Source organism: Pagrus major, chromosome 1 (genome assembly GCF_040436345.1).
Source record: "Pagrus major chromosome 1, Pma_NU_1.0".
Lineage (NCBI taxonomy): Eukaryota > Metazoa > Chordata > Actinopteri > Spariformes > Sparidae > Pagrus > Pagrus major.
The window spans coordinates 22,823,578-22,837,591 of NC_133215.1; the positions used below are offsets into that span (position 1 = coordinate 22,823,578).

The 14,014-nt window shown below is 38.9% G+C and overlaps 1 protein-coding gene across 1 annotated transcript in view; it reads right to left on the bottom strand.

Annotated features, from left to right (window-relative positions):
• Positions 1 to 8,476: 8,476 nt before the first annotated feature.
• The window catches only part of LOC141003798 (E3 ubiquitin-protein ligase SMURF2-like), a 68,021-nt gene continuing 62,483 nt past the window's right edge, over positions 8,477 to 14,014 (bottom strand). Inside the window, exons 13-20 of the mRNA XM_073475265.1 lie at positions 12,851 to 12,954; positions 12,326 to 12,440; positions 11,892 to 12,070; positions 10,889 to 11,026; positions 10,582 to 10,702; positions 10,254 to 10,455; positions 9,938 to 10,013; positions 8,477 to 9,841 (exon numbers count right to left, since the gene is read on the bottom strand). Coding sequence (XP_073331366.1) covers positions 9,742 to 9,841; positions 9,938 to 10,013; positions 10,254 to 10,455; positions 10,582 to 10,702; positions 10,889 to 11,026; positions 11,892 to 12,070; positions 12,326 to 12,440; positions 12,851 to 12,954 — 1,035 coding nt within the window. The 3' untranslated portion in view covers positions 8,477 to 9,741. The remainder of the gene's footprint in view (positions 9,842 to 9,937; positions 10,014 to 10,253; positions 10,456 to 10,581; positions 10,703 to 10,888; positions 11,027 to 11,891; positions 12,071 to 12,325; positions 12,441 to 12,850; positions 12,955 to 14,014) is intronic.

The following is a 14,014-nucleotide window of genomic DNA, read 5'->3' on the forward strand; positions in this document are numbered from 1 at the left end:
AGCCTTGTTGGGTCACACCCATCTTCAAACTCTGCTTTCATTTTGATCTCAACTACACACCTGTTAAGCTTCATGATCCCATCTGGCACAATTGATACTATAGTGTTGACAAAATCTACAGACAGACATGAAACAAACAAAAGTGCAATATAATTGATAAAGGCATGTCAAACAGCATAATCAGGCATTTATATATATTTTCCTCCAATTAAATAAACCACCGAAAAAGGCCTTGAGGTGTGACATGTTAAACTGAGGCATCAAAACATCGTTCTCTGATACTTGGCCACTGAATGATCAATATTTTGTCAAGGTATGTGTGTTGAGTGCAACATCACTATTAAGCAGCAGGCAGAGAGCACGCAGAAGCTTTAATTGTTCATAGCAACATTTTACACGTCAATTTTACTGTAACTTACCTTTGTTTTCAACTGTGGCATCCGTTGTATTAAGCTACTACTGAAACCAAGGCGTCTTCAAATTACTTGAATCTTTCCTGAGGAGGCACATGACAATTCAGATATTAGGAAATTCCTGTTTTTGTCGCACACAATATTATTTATTGTCACAAGTCAAAGAAATAATACTATATGGGTATAGTCTAATTATACAAGAAATGTTCGGGTTTGTATCCCCTCTCAGAATGAGCTCCTCCTTGTGCTCCTGGAGAAACTGCCCACCTTCAAATCTCCCCCCATGCGCTGGGTCGGATGAAGCAGGTAGACTCAACAAACAGTTATCCATTTTTTACAACCACTGTCTGTTGGAGGATCATTTCAGACATGACTCTATCTCAACTTGTGATGCTGCTTGATGACATAGCAGAGGCAGTCTGTCCATGTGCTTCTTCTTCTCCACTCGTATGGAAATCACCATGGTCTTCATCCGGCAGGTTAGTCCATTTACAGCTGCTCTGACAGAAACAGCAAGTCTGGTAAACCACCAGCTTTAGTCCTTGGGCTTGTTTTATAACTGTACATTGTCTGTTGCATTCTCTGCATGAATTGAACAGCTGAAGGATGCACTCTTCATCAACAACGAAAGCTGACGAGCTGAGGGAGTTACAAGAGATGCATGAATAGCCAAGTTCTTGTTACTTCACTTTTCCTGTAAACATCCAATTGTAAACAAATTGTTCCGGCTGTGCGATATCAGCCAAGAAAGTTCTACTGGTGCCGCTTGAAAACAATTTCCAAACAATGGAAATAGCATTCATAATGTGCAGAGAACGTTATGGATGAGGATTAATTTTACTGTGGTTTGGCTGAGTCAGATATTCAGCAGTATTTATCCGAGCCAGAGTATACGGCCAAAGACATGCAGCTGAGGCCGCATTAGCTGTGCAAGAGGGTGGGACCGACAAGGACCAAGCAAGCCTATCTGCTCTGTTGCTGGCTGCAAGAACCAATTCAAAAGTTTTCATCTGCTCACTCCCACCATCTGAGGATGTTGAGACCAAGTGGATTAACTTTATTTTGGATGGAGATTTCCCCACAACAACTGGAAAACCACTGAATTGTTTGTGTGTGTCTACTACCTACCAGTTTAAAGGTATACATTGGTATGAGTATCCATTTAAGTTATAATAAAATATATTTCAATTTTATATCAAATATTTAATAATAATATAATAATAATAATTGTGTAATTCTGTATACTGTGACACCATGATATTTACTAAGATGGTTATCGTGCTCACATTATAAATCTCATAATGTTGCAACCTTTTGACTGTTTATTTATCAGTGTCTTCTCTCGAATCTGTTCTATTAAAATGTACTTTTATAAGAAAGCATATCCATATTTTGGATAAAAGGCTACGATAGCTTTTGTCAAACGGACGCTAGTTCTGGCATGTGTTACTGTTGTATGTAATTGTATGTACTTGATAGACACGCCCTGGAGGTAACGATATAGTGACGTGAAAGAGAAAAACAGCAGGAATTCATTTACTTGGCAACTTTGTCAAACTTTTATTTCCGCTGAGCTGCTAGTTTGTTTAGTAGGCATCCTGGTACATGTAGGCGCTGCTGGCACAGCTCCACGGGCAGGAGAACTTGATTCTCTCGGTCAATATAGCACACACAGGAATGTATTGCTTCAATTGACTACATTTATAATCAAGACTGAATGGAAATCCACATAAATGTGGTAAAACTTCCCTTTCACTTTTTTTTTGCTGGAGAAGGGCTGTGCTGCTGTCAAGATGACTCACCTCTATTTTCTTCAGTTTCTGAGTAGAAATATTTACAATTTAAAGATGATACATTTAAACTGTCACAAAAGAAAAGTGTGATATTAAATAAGTGCAGCAAATTGTAAAACTAAAGTGGAACGTCTGAAGCTGAAATGTTGAAAGACATCAACAGAGGTGGAAGCAGAACTACAGAGACGACTTGGCTCACTGATGAGCTTAAATCTTTTGTCGGTGCAATGATAAATATAGTTTACAACTGGCACTGACATTCACTTTTATTACACAAAACAAAACAGTTTGGTTTCATGTCGGGCTCCAATCAGCTAGTATAATAACTTCAATGTGATAACAGACGTACAAACAGGGCTCTGTTTTCAGCAACTCAACTTTGTAGTCTGAGTTTGTGGTCCTACATGCATTTTTTTACTATTCAAGTGAAAGTGCTGTCATGTGTTTCAGCTAGAAATGTCTGCATGGGTAGACAGTCATCAACCCGAAGGGTCACATGACAGTATCTTCTGAGCTTTGGAGCTGGAGACTTTAGGTGAAACCTTTCATTGAGGACATCCGCATTAAACAATCTTCAAGATTTTGAACTATCACTGCTAATAACTTGTATTTTTCAGTATCAAACCATCTGGTGATTTCCTTTCTTTTTTTTTCCATTAAACTGATAAGATGTTTAGACTACCAAAAAACGACAGAAAATAGCCTGTTCTCGGGGGCAAGGAGATGTATTCAAACAGCTTGTTTTACCTTAGCAACAGTCCAAAACCCAAAGCAGGTTCAATGATATCAAACAGAGAAAAGCAGACAATTCATACATTAGAGAAAAAAAAGATTCATCAATTGTCAAAATGGTTGGCAATTAATTTTCTGTCAGTTCATTGAGCAGCTAATCATTTCAGCTCTACCTGGCAAATGTGTCAGTGTCACATTTACCTTTCTATTTTCAGATGACTCGACAGAAGACGTTTCCCACGCAGCTTCATTTGGGGGACTCATATGTGGATATTCATAATCCACATTTTCACTGAATAAACAGAACAAGAATAAAGAAAATGTACTTCTACCTATACGCATGTGTATTTCAGCAGGTTGTGAAATGAACTTGTTATATTGTCATTCATCATTATTGTATAATTTAAAATGACTTAAAACTTATATTTACACTCAGGCCCTCTCACCAGGTTTCAGTTGAAGAACTTCTTCTTACAGTTGGCCGTTGAGGTTGATTCTCTGGCTGAAGATAACTACAGTCTTAACACGTGGCAGTTAGCTTGCCGGTTCATTCATATGGACAAATACATTAACATATACAGTATGGAAACACATAGTAGGAGACTGACAACTCGTTTCTACACTACATTAACATTAGCGTAACACTAGTTCACTTTCTATTCCATTGTGATGAGCCGTTACATATCGTAACTCCAGATTCTTTGTCTATCACCACAGCCCTCTGAGGCTATTGCTAGTGGGTTTATCCCTCATGCACCCACACATCACTGAAAAACTTAAATCCATGCCCATCTGCAGGATAAGCCCCACTCACAGTTTCACCACGACCAGACAATTGGCTCCCAAAAAACAGCCTTTTCATTAACTATTCACAGCGCCAGTGAGGCCCAGAATTTAAAGGGCTGCACCTATACTCATAGTAATTTATTACTGATAATTAAATGGCAGATTTAGCTTTATTTAATGAATATGTATTATTTGGATTCTTAGTTGGACCAAAATATATCAAAGGAAAAAAAACATTGATACAATCTTATAATTACCATACTCAAGCTTCATATCCATGCAAAATATTCAACAAAAGCATGTGTTATTTAGAGCAATACATTACGATGATTAAATGGAAATGGAAAAGGGAAAGTCAGGATGTCAGCATATCAAACTTTTATAATCTGTCTGTTGTGAGTCCCCAAACCTTTTAAAAGGGAAATATCATATGAGAGGAGTATCCCTTTAAAAGAGCTCTGTAGAACTGTGTTTTGCAGGAAGCTGGTCATTAGTTTATGTTAGCGGACACCATTTATAAACTAACTGTTGCTCTCTTTTAGCTGAGCAGAGAGATGATTCACTCAAGAACGTGCATGAAGTCACATACTTTGGACTGTCTCGGAAAATCTGAGTCTTTCACAAAGAAATCAACAGTCCAGCAGCATTAAACAACTTAGACAAATAGTCCACAGGCTTGTACAGACAACTGAGAGAGACGGGGAAGGTCTCGTTTTTTACATGACGTTACAATCAGCTCACATATGGTCAAGTATAAAAACTCAAATATATAAACATAATATAATATAAATATAATATAAATATATAAACCCAAACATGATGTGATGAAGCTGGCTAATGGAGCACAGTTTGTGGACAACATTAGAGAATATCAGTGGTTTAAAGATTTCTAACATCAAAATGTTGACTTTCCCACAGAATAACATGACTTATTTTGGCAAACAACAACTAAAAGATGGATATATGAAATAGATAAATATATTTTGGAATGAGGCCACATAAATTCAATTTTAAGACTAATTACTTTTATGGCCTAATATTTATAAATTTAAGACATTTTAAGACTTTAAGGACCTACGTTGTAACATTGTATGTACCTAACAAGTCACGTACGCATCGAGGAGAAGCCAGCTCCAGGTCAAGCTGAGGCTTTCTAGCAGCTCTTAGGGCTCTCCATCATGGAAAAGCCAGACCGATGTTGATCCTGGTCTTATCTCTCTCTCTGTCGGATGCCTTTTTAGCTAAAAAATGTGGTTTCTTGTTCTGTGTAGGCGACGCTTGAAGTTTGCCTTCAGCTGGAAGTTTCAAACTGCTCTCAGCCATCTTGCTTAATGTATGTGTATGTGTGTGTGTGTATGTGTGTGTGTGTGTGTGGTCAGTCTCTCTACATACACAGTGTGAGGGTGCCAGCAGTCATCAGGGTGTCATCATGGAGGCGAGGCGGCCCGGCTACCAAAACAAAGACCAAAGAAACTCAGATTACAACTCACACAGAGGGAGAGAGAGTTCATTCTCTGTTCAGGACGCCATCATAGGTTATAACTAAGTTAACTAGCTGACTTATTAAAATAAGTTTAAGTGGTTCCTTTAATAAAAAACACCTCTCCGGTCTGTTTACATTAACTCCATCGTGAAAAGGAGGCACCAGAATCATGGTCAGGAGTTGCAGACATGTTTCTAACCTTTGTGGTATTTCACTTACAAGTTTATAAGAAATAAAGTCAACTTTCCCCGCAGTTTTTTCCCCAAGCACTGTGACGTTATCCCGGGCCGAGGTTTAGTCTGGTGCTGCCCGGCCGGCCGGCTGACTGTCAGCTCGCTTCACTCGCCTGGACCTCCTCCGATGGGGGCTTGTTTAGTTTCTGTTCTGACGTACAGAAGTCACTGAGAGCCCATTTCAGAAATGCTATGCCTTCAATCTTCAGTATTCACCATTTAAATGAGGATGTCTTGTATCTAAAATATGTTGAATTAAGGCTAAAAACAAAGGCTTAACTGAGGCTCGTTCTTCTCCTGTGTTCAGTTTTTTGACTCCTCCCGCCCGCCGTAAGTCAGAACGAGTGGTGGATGGTGGAATACAGTATCTGTATGGGGATGTCTTTATGTATTTGATACATAAAGACATCCCCATACAGATACTGTATTCCACCATAATGATATCAGTGACTACTGTACTTTTAACCTCACCATCATTGTTACTACGTACTTAATGCAAATAAAAGCTATTACAACCTTTTAAAATGTGTTCAAATATGCAGAAAACAGTAACTAGTGTCTTGACACCCCATCTACTATGCAGTGTTTTAAAAAGTACACAAAAGTTCAGATATTGTGTCAAAATATTACTTTGTCTCTGATGCAGCATGTTATCTGAAGAGTAACTAGTAACTAAAGTTATCATATAAATGTAGTGGAGTAAAAAGTACAAGAATTGCCTCCAAAATGTAGTGTACACTGGCAGAAAATGGAAATATTCAAGTAAAGTACAAGTATACGTAAGTATACTTACATAAATGTACTTAGTTACAATACATTGTTGCCACTATGTAATGTATCAGAAAACATTTTTCAAATTTAATTTTGCTGACAATACTTCTGTATTCACAGAACCTTTAGGCTACTTGTAATATAAAATATTTTAAAATATATTAGTGCTTAAAAATGTAACCATTTCCTGAGGCAGTTTCATATTAATGATAAGCTTGGTAGATGCAATGTCATTTCCAATTTCAGTAATGAATAATTCAGAAAACTTGAAGGAATATGAAGTTTACCAAATAAAAATAGTGAACTGTCCAATGTTTTCCCCTTTTTTCTTCAAACTTTTATCAGTAAAAAAGACATTAACACACACATTTCTATAAAACATAATGCTGTGAGGTCCAAACAGCATAGTTTTATTGCTCAGCTTTCTGCAAGGGTACAAGAAGTGTATTACTTTGCTTCTTTATTTGTCCTTATGTACAGGTGTCAGTTACAAGCTCACAGAGCAGCTGATGTGAAAAACTATGAACACATATACTGTAATAATAAATACAAAAACAGATAGGAAATCAAAAGAAATAAAACACGGTGCAGTTAAAAAAAGAAGTTTTTTTCTGTTTTGTACTGAATTCAATCAAAAGTCATTGACGCACACGCACACACACACACTTGCACATAAACCTGTAAATTTAAAAGTGTGGGGAGAGAAACATTACAAAGCTTGTGGTTTTAAACCAATTAACCCATCGTCAATTTGACCACTGGCTCTCAATCAATTCAATTAGATTCATCATATCAGGAGACAAAAATCTCCTTATATCACAGATGTTCTAAGCTTGAAAAAAAAAAAGAAAAAAAAGAACAATAACCTGTAAAATTGTCGAGGATGTCGGACCAATTTGGCTGCTTAAGCGGGGAGAAGTGTGATTTCCCCTCGTCTGGAAGCACTCAACCCAAACAACTTTTGCACTGAAGACTGAACCAGCCAGAAAACTTGGTGCCAACAAAAAGTAGCAAAGAGCAGAAGTGGACTGTGTGCACTGGACAAACATACATGTGTGCATATCAAGAACATGTGTGTGTATATATTTATATATATGTTATCTACATTAAAAAAAATCAGTCCATTAACTATTTGGTAAATAGAAGGAAGTGTCTGATTATAACTTGGAGCCCAAGTATGCATAACGTGTGCAAAAAAACTTGTAATGCATCTATTTTCCTGCCTCTGAGTCACGTTATTAAAGGTAAAAATCAAATAAATTCTCTGTAACTGTACAAAGACGACAACTTCAATGTGATCTGTTTTGTTTTATCTGATGATGACCACAAAATTAAAATAAAAAACTCAAGCTTTGCGAGTACCAGCTAACAAACTGTTCATGGTTACAAATAAATGCAGGCAGCATACATTAAAAAAAGAACATTTAACTGATTTTTTCCAAGTCAAAAACATTTTCTAAGAATAATAATTATGCAAATAAATAGGCTTTATTTCTTGAGCATCCATTCATGCAGAGGGTTTTCTTTGGATGGAGGTGGTCCTCACTGTTGCCTCGCTGGTTTTCTTTAGCAACTTTTCATTTTGATTGACCATTTTCAGTGTGTAGCACCCAGGAGTTCAGCAGCAGTCAACCCCGAACATTTGCACTTCTGAGGATTTGAGGCATCAACCAGCATTCAGACCTCCAGAGAAGCAAATATGGCCATTCATGTTCTCCTATGAAGGTACTTGTGTGTTAATACTTGAAAGTGATCAACCAAAAGAAAACTGCTTTTTTTTTACAGTCTATCATGGGTTTAAAAACAGGGCATCTGAAATATAGTTTCCATTAAAACCAGTTTTACCCCTCCTCACACACTAGCCTAATAAATGTAAAATTAAAAAAACAAACAACAAAAAAAAAACAAAGGACAACTTCACCTGAGAATGCAAAGAGGTCTGTGACAGACACCAACATGCTTGCATTTGAATTGAACAGAAAGAAGAAGCAACAATATACAAAATAGCTATGTATTTGTACATATATACTCAAAAATTACAGGTGTATAGATACTTTTTACTCTGTATATTTCTAATGTAGTCGTATAGCAAATGAAACATGATATATTTTTAATCTAATGTGAAGAAAGCACTCCAGCCATCACTGCTCAGTTTGTAAAGTGCTCAAAAGTGACAAGATGGAGAGAAAGAAAAACGTCTGCCTTTTTAAACTGATGATGTCACTGAAAACTTTGAATCACTTTTTTTTTTTTTTTTCTTCTCTAAATCAAGCCTGGTCCCATGGACAGCTGTGCCCTTTTCACATATAATCTGATAGGAAGTGTGCCGGGTTAGGTGAAATAAAAAAAATTCAAAAACGTGCACACTTTTTAACTGCTGGAGGCAAATCTGTCAACGAGAGAAAACGAACCAAGCTCAAATAGTGAGGTTCAATCAGCTCTGCAGCTTAAAACACAGGACGCTGTGCTAGTAGAGGTGACGGGGAATTAATCTACAACATGTCTACCTTCCTCACATACAGGTGCACAATTTTATACACATGCAGAAACACACAGACACACACACACGTTTACAAGAGCTGTGGTCACACTGCAGTGATTGAAGGGAAAAAATAAGATTCTTCTCATCCAGAGTCCGTCCCTCATCTTCAAACGATCCACCACAAGCTCGACTCCACAAACGCCACAAAACATCAGACCCACATCCAGGTCAGTCTGTACGAGTTCCATTTCAAAATCAGATATTCACAATTGAAATTACACGGTTTTACAGTTACTTAATGACTGCTAGGAGGCAATTAAACTAACCGCAGAGGATTGTTGTAAAAACTCAAGATTTTCTAAACGAGAATACACAGCATTTTGGAATGAAACCCTTCAAATATCGACATATTACACACTGAGGTAGGATGGATTTGTGGCGCTCCTACAGGATGAAGCACACCAACTCTGCAGCCATGAGGACTGGAAGGTGTATTGTTTGAGGTTAAGATTGCTACTAAGGGCAAGATATGGCTACCTGCAGTGTAAAAGCTTCAGTAGCATGACAAGGATCATTTCAATCAGTTTAAATTACAAAACAAAACAGTGATTCACTGTTCTCAAATGTCTAGGGAGAGTTTTTTTCAATTATTTTTAAAGAAACACTTTTGAAAGATGTTGATCTGGAAGTTGATTAAGCTGCATCCTGATTTGATTGGATTTTAGGCAGGTTCCGTTTCTGAATGCAAACTCACAATGCTGCAGCTCTCTTTGCTCTCCTTATTTCACACAAACTACACCAAAAAAAACCAACATAAAAATGAATAGAAAATCGATAACAGGATGACTCTCTAGCAGCTGTTCAGACAGATTTCGATAAGGGAAGAATGTGGAGAGCGGTGAGAGAAGAGGAAGACTGCAGGCTGGTCGAAGGCTCGTATCAGGCTCTGAGTGAGCCTGTCGCACGTCGCAGTCACAATAATAGTCTATCAAGAGTCCTGCACACAGTTACACATGTTCACACACAAACACACTCTCCGACGTGTCTCTCATTCCACTGCGAAGCCGCAGGTCTCCTCGATCGCCGTCAGCAGCTTGTCGTAGAGCTTGTCGTAGCTCTCGTAGGGCGGAATGTCAATCCGATTGAAGCTGAAGGGGAGACAAAGAGTTCACATGAGTAAAGATATAATATGGTTTTTCATTATCATTATAAAGATTGGGTCTGCAGGTGCATTTGACACACACCAGGTATGGGCTTTGGGCAGGTTGTTGGTGTTAGCATCAATCTGATGAATGGTGAAGAGTCTGGGCCCAGCAGCACCTGCAGTCAAAACACAAACAGTATCCATCAGCTGCAGTTCAGCATCAAATTCCACTGTTAAGTTACTCATTATCATCTCAGCTAATAAAGACCTTAACCCTTTTTTAACTCTCTTCCATAAGCTTTGACCAGACATGTGTTTGTTTATCTGAGGTTTTCTTTCACTGGACTTTTTCACTGAAAAAAATGTAAATATGCTTCTGGAATTTTGTGTATTCTAAGATAAATTAAAAAAAGGACCTTGTAAAGCCTTGAAGCCTTGCAGCGGGACTCTGGATGATCCGGTAACAAACTGCAGAAGCCGGGCCCTCCTCTCCTCATCAAATGACTCCACAGCTTTCCAAAACCACTTGACGATGTTGCTGTCGGGGGTGCAGTGCTTCAGACGGGTGTTGGACTTCCAGTCAGAGATGTCGATCTTTCCCAGTCCACAAACTATCAGCTGTAAGGAGAGAGGGAGACATAAACTTAAATATTAACTTGAATTTTATAAGAAGAGAAGCTGGTCATAGCTGTTACTGTAACTTGATTGCTCTTCTTTTGAAATAATATTTTTTCTTTTTTTTACCTCCAGTTCTTTCTCATCGAAGGATTTGAGCAGGTGCTGAGGAATAACCTCATTGAAGCCTTTCTGCAGAGCCAGAAACTGAGCCTCGATGCCATGCAAGAAACGCCAGTTCACATACAACCTGCAGAGAACATGAAGGTGGTAGGAAGAGGAAGAAACACAAAGGGAGTGTTCATCATCACGACAATGAATGAATGGCAAGGCAACAGTATGGACTGCCACAAAAAAGTTGTATGAAAACAGTGAAAATATGATACTTATGTGGGCTGAAAATGAGTTTCGTCTCACTCTTTGTGTTTCTCCATACCTGACATACTCCTTCTTGGTGTCCTCTGAGACGGGGATGCTCTTGCCGTTGGGTTTCAGTTCATGTTGGATGATTTCTCCGTAGGCATTGTGCTCCACACAGAAAGTGTGGTCCAGCACGCCAGTGATGTCATTGTCCCTGAAGAGGGGGGAGGGCAGGTTAGAGGGAGAGGGTAGGTAACAACAGGAATCAGCTCAGAGCTGCTTCAGAAAGTATTTCCATTCACTCAGATTTTCTGTCTTTTTCAAGAATTTGGTCCAACAAAACTCAGACAGCAGTGACCTGCTCTCAGCACCTCAGACTTACATATTTAAAGTGTCCAGCTGTGATTATTTTTTTTGTTATATTTGGTTTCTTTTAATTGCTGTAATGAACTTTATCTTCATGAAAAAACAGCATATGTTACACTTAACCTTCACATGGTCATAAATAACTTCAAAGAGATTATTTCCTCACAGACATAATAGTGGACGACAGCATCATAAGTAAGAATATTTAGGTCTTGTCAAGAGAAGATCCCATCCCCATGTGGAAAACACTCAATCTTCAAAATACACAATCACTGTGTCACAACATGCAGGAGCATGCCTGAACCAACGAGGATGTTCATTTCTGAGATTAGATGTCATCATCTTTCCTGACAGCAGAGGGCGCTTCAGTCATTAGAAAGTTTAAGACAAATTTGTCAAGCTTGTGAGAGCGTCTGAAGTATGTGCACTCTGAACCTTTTTTATGTATGATTTTCTATCTCATCTCCTGATACAATTTACACCTGTAATCAACTGCTTCTTGAAGAAATGTTAAATATTAAGGCATCAGTGAAAGATTTTTACAGCTCAACTGTTAAAATAGGAAAACCTACAGGTTAAGTTATAGAAGACAACATTAAAATTTGATGCTGGGTAACCTCTATTTATACTTGTTTTGACAAGAAAATTGCTTTCAGTGCAGGTAGTGTTTCCTCTAACTTGGGTTGCCGGGAAACAAACAAAAAAAGTCTTACAGGATCCAGACAAGGCTGTTGTGGAGGTCGGGGTCGACTGACTCCATATCGTCCAGCGTGATCGGTTTGCCCAGCAGCTGTTTGTAGAAGGGCAGCGTGAAGCCTCCGTCAATGTAGTGGCCGTGAAACACCGCCATGCCCATGATGCGACCCACAAAGTGGAAGTACGACAGGTGCTCCTGCACATTAAAAGAGGTATTAATATGAAGGCTTTCAGTCATATCATTTTCATATTATGGATACAGATTTGGATTATACAGCTTTAAATTCTAAGTGCCTTGCTCAAGGGAACTTTGACAGTGCCCAGGATGTGAATTGGCACCGCTCCAGCTACCAGTCCACATATGTCAATGCTGGCCAAGTCGTACAGACTGAGCTACTGTTGCCCCTCAATCATCCCAAATGACAATTACAAAAAACAAAATAATTCATACCGGGTTGACAGCAGAGTCGGGGTTAATCTGCAGAGTGTAGATGTCATCTCTAGAATACTGGAACAGGCCGTAGTAAGGGTTCAGCATCTCGTGGGACAGTAGGTATAACCACTCCCTAACACACACGCACACACGCACACACACACACAAACACACACACACACACACACACACACACACACACACACATTGTGAAAAATGTACTACAAATAATGCTCAAACAAGTACAATCGTGCTAACTTCAACCTATCAGATCACTAGTAGAAGAGGGCTACCAGCGGTGCCGCTTAGTAAATTAAAGTCTTGCACAGTCAGTCAGGAGAGGAGCTAAAGTTCTATGTGATACAAGTTGACACATGATCATGTGATCTTGTGAATCCAGCTTCCTCGCAAGGTAGTTTCTTTTAATCATTTTATGTTTTCTTGGTTGGTCCTTTTATGCTGCTCAGTGCTATGTTCTAAAGAGGTCGCTGACATTTTAATCCACAGAAAATCAAACGTGAAACGTCAAATGTGACAAAGTACCTTGCTACCCCACCATAGTCCAGTCCCTCTTCTCCTCTGAATTTGATCATCAGTCTTTTCCAGAGATCCTTTGGACGCATCTTCATCACTTGCCGGTACGACTCCTACAATTCAACACATACACCAAAATGTATTATAATACAGTAAAGAAAACAAGACCAGCTTTAATATCTACAGTATAATTTGAAAGACATCACTATTACCTTTGCTGGATGTGAAAATAGTAAATAACTTTGGAGGGTTCGCTGGTGTCAGGATTGTTATGGGATAAACACACACCTTCAGATATAACTACAAGCCTACAAACATGAAATCTTACAGTTACAATGTTGCTTTAAAAATAATAACTGAGCAATGCATCCTGGTAACACTTGCCTCTCTTGCCTCTCCTCACTGTGTCTCTCCCCTCAGTTACAAATAAACAAATAGTCAGTGTGTTTCCTTTTGACATTACGTAAGAGTCATCTCCATGTCTGTCCTCTTAGAGGAGTCCAAAGACTCAGAGGCTGTGCCACAGTAAACAATATCCTGCCACAGCAACAGCGCTGCTGCATCTGTGAAGCATGACAGAGCTTGGCTACACGGTTGGTTGTAAGATACTATTCAACAAGTTTAAGACGCTCTAAACTCAAGTTATCCAACATGTTGGTGGGCAAAAATATTTGTATGCAAAGTGTCTGAAATATCGAAAACTTGTACACCAAGTGATTTTATTTGTGTTAATCATATTTAAACCTGCGGCACAGAACGCGCCTTGATAGAAAACCAGACTACAGCATTTGTGAGAATGTGCACATTCTCGTGAACACACTGCAGCGCCGGTTCCTGCATGAAAACCTCAAGTGGATCTGCAGGGCTGGTTTTCACACTTAACTTTCCCCTTCCACAGCTGTCACGTCGAAGGAGGATGAAGTCATATTTTTCATTGCTCAACTTGTAGTTATGAAGTTATGTCTGGCCCCGAATACTTGCCACTGCTGCCTTCGCTCCTTTCCTCACCCCTTCTCCCTCCCCTCCCCTCCACATCTCTTTAACTGCTGAAATCATCCAGAAAGAATGCCTCGCCTTGGTAGAACAAATGATTGGGAGAGCAAGAGAAAGAGACAGAGGAGGAGAAGAAAAGTAACAGAGAAATAGTTTTTTTGTGGTGTTTTGAAGGACTTT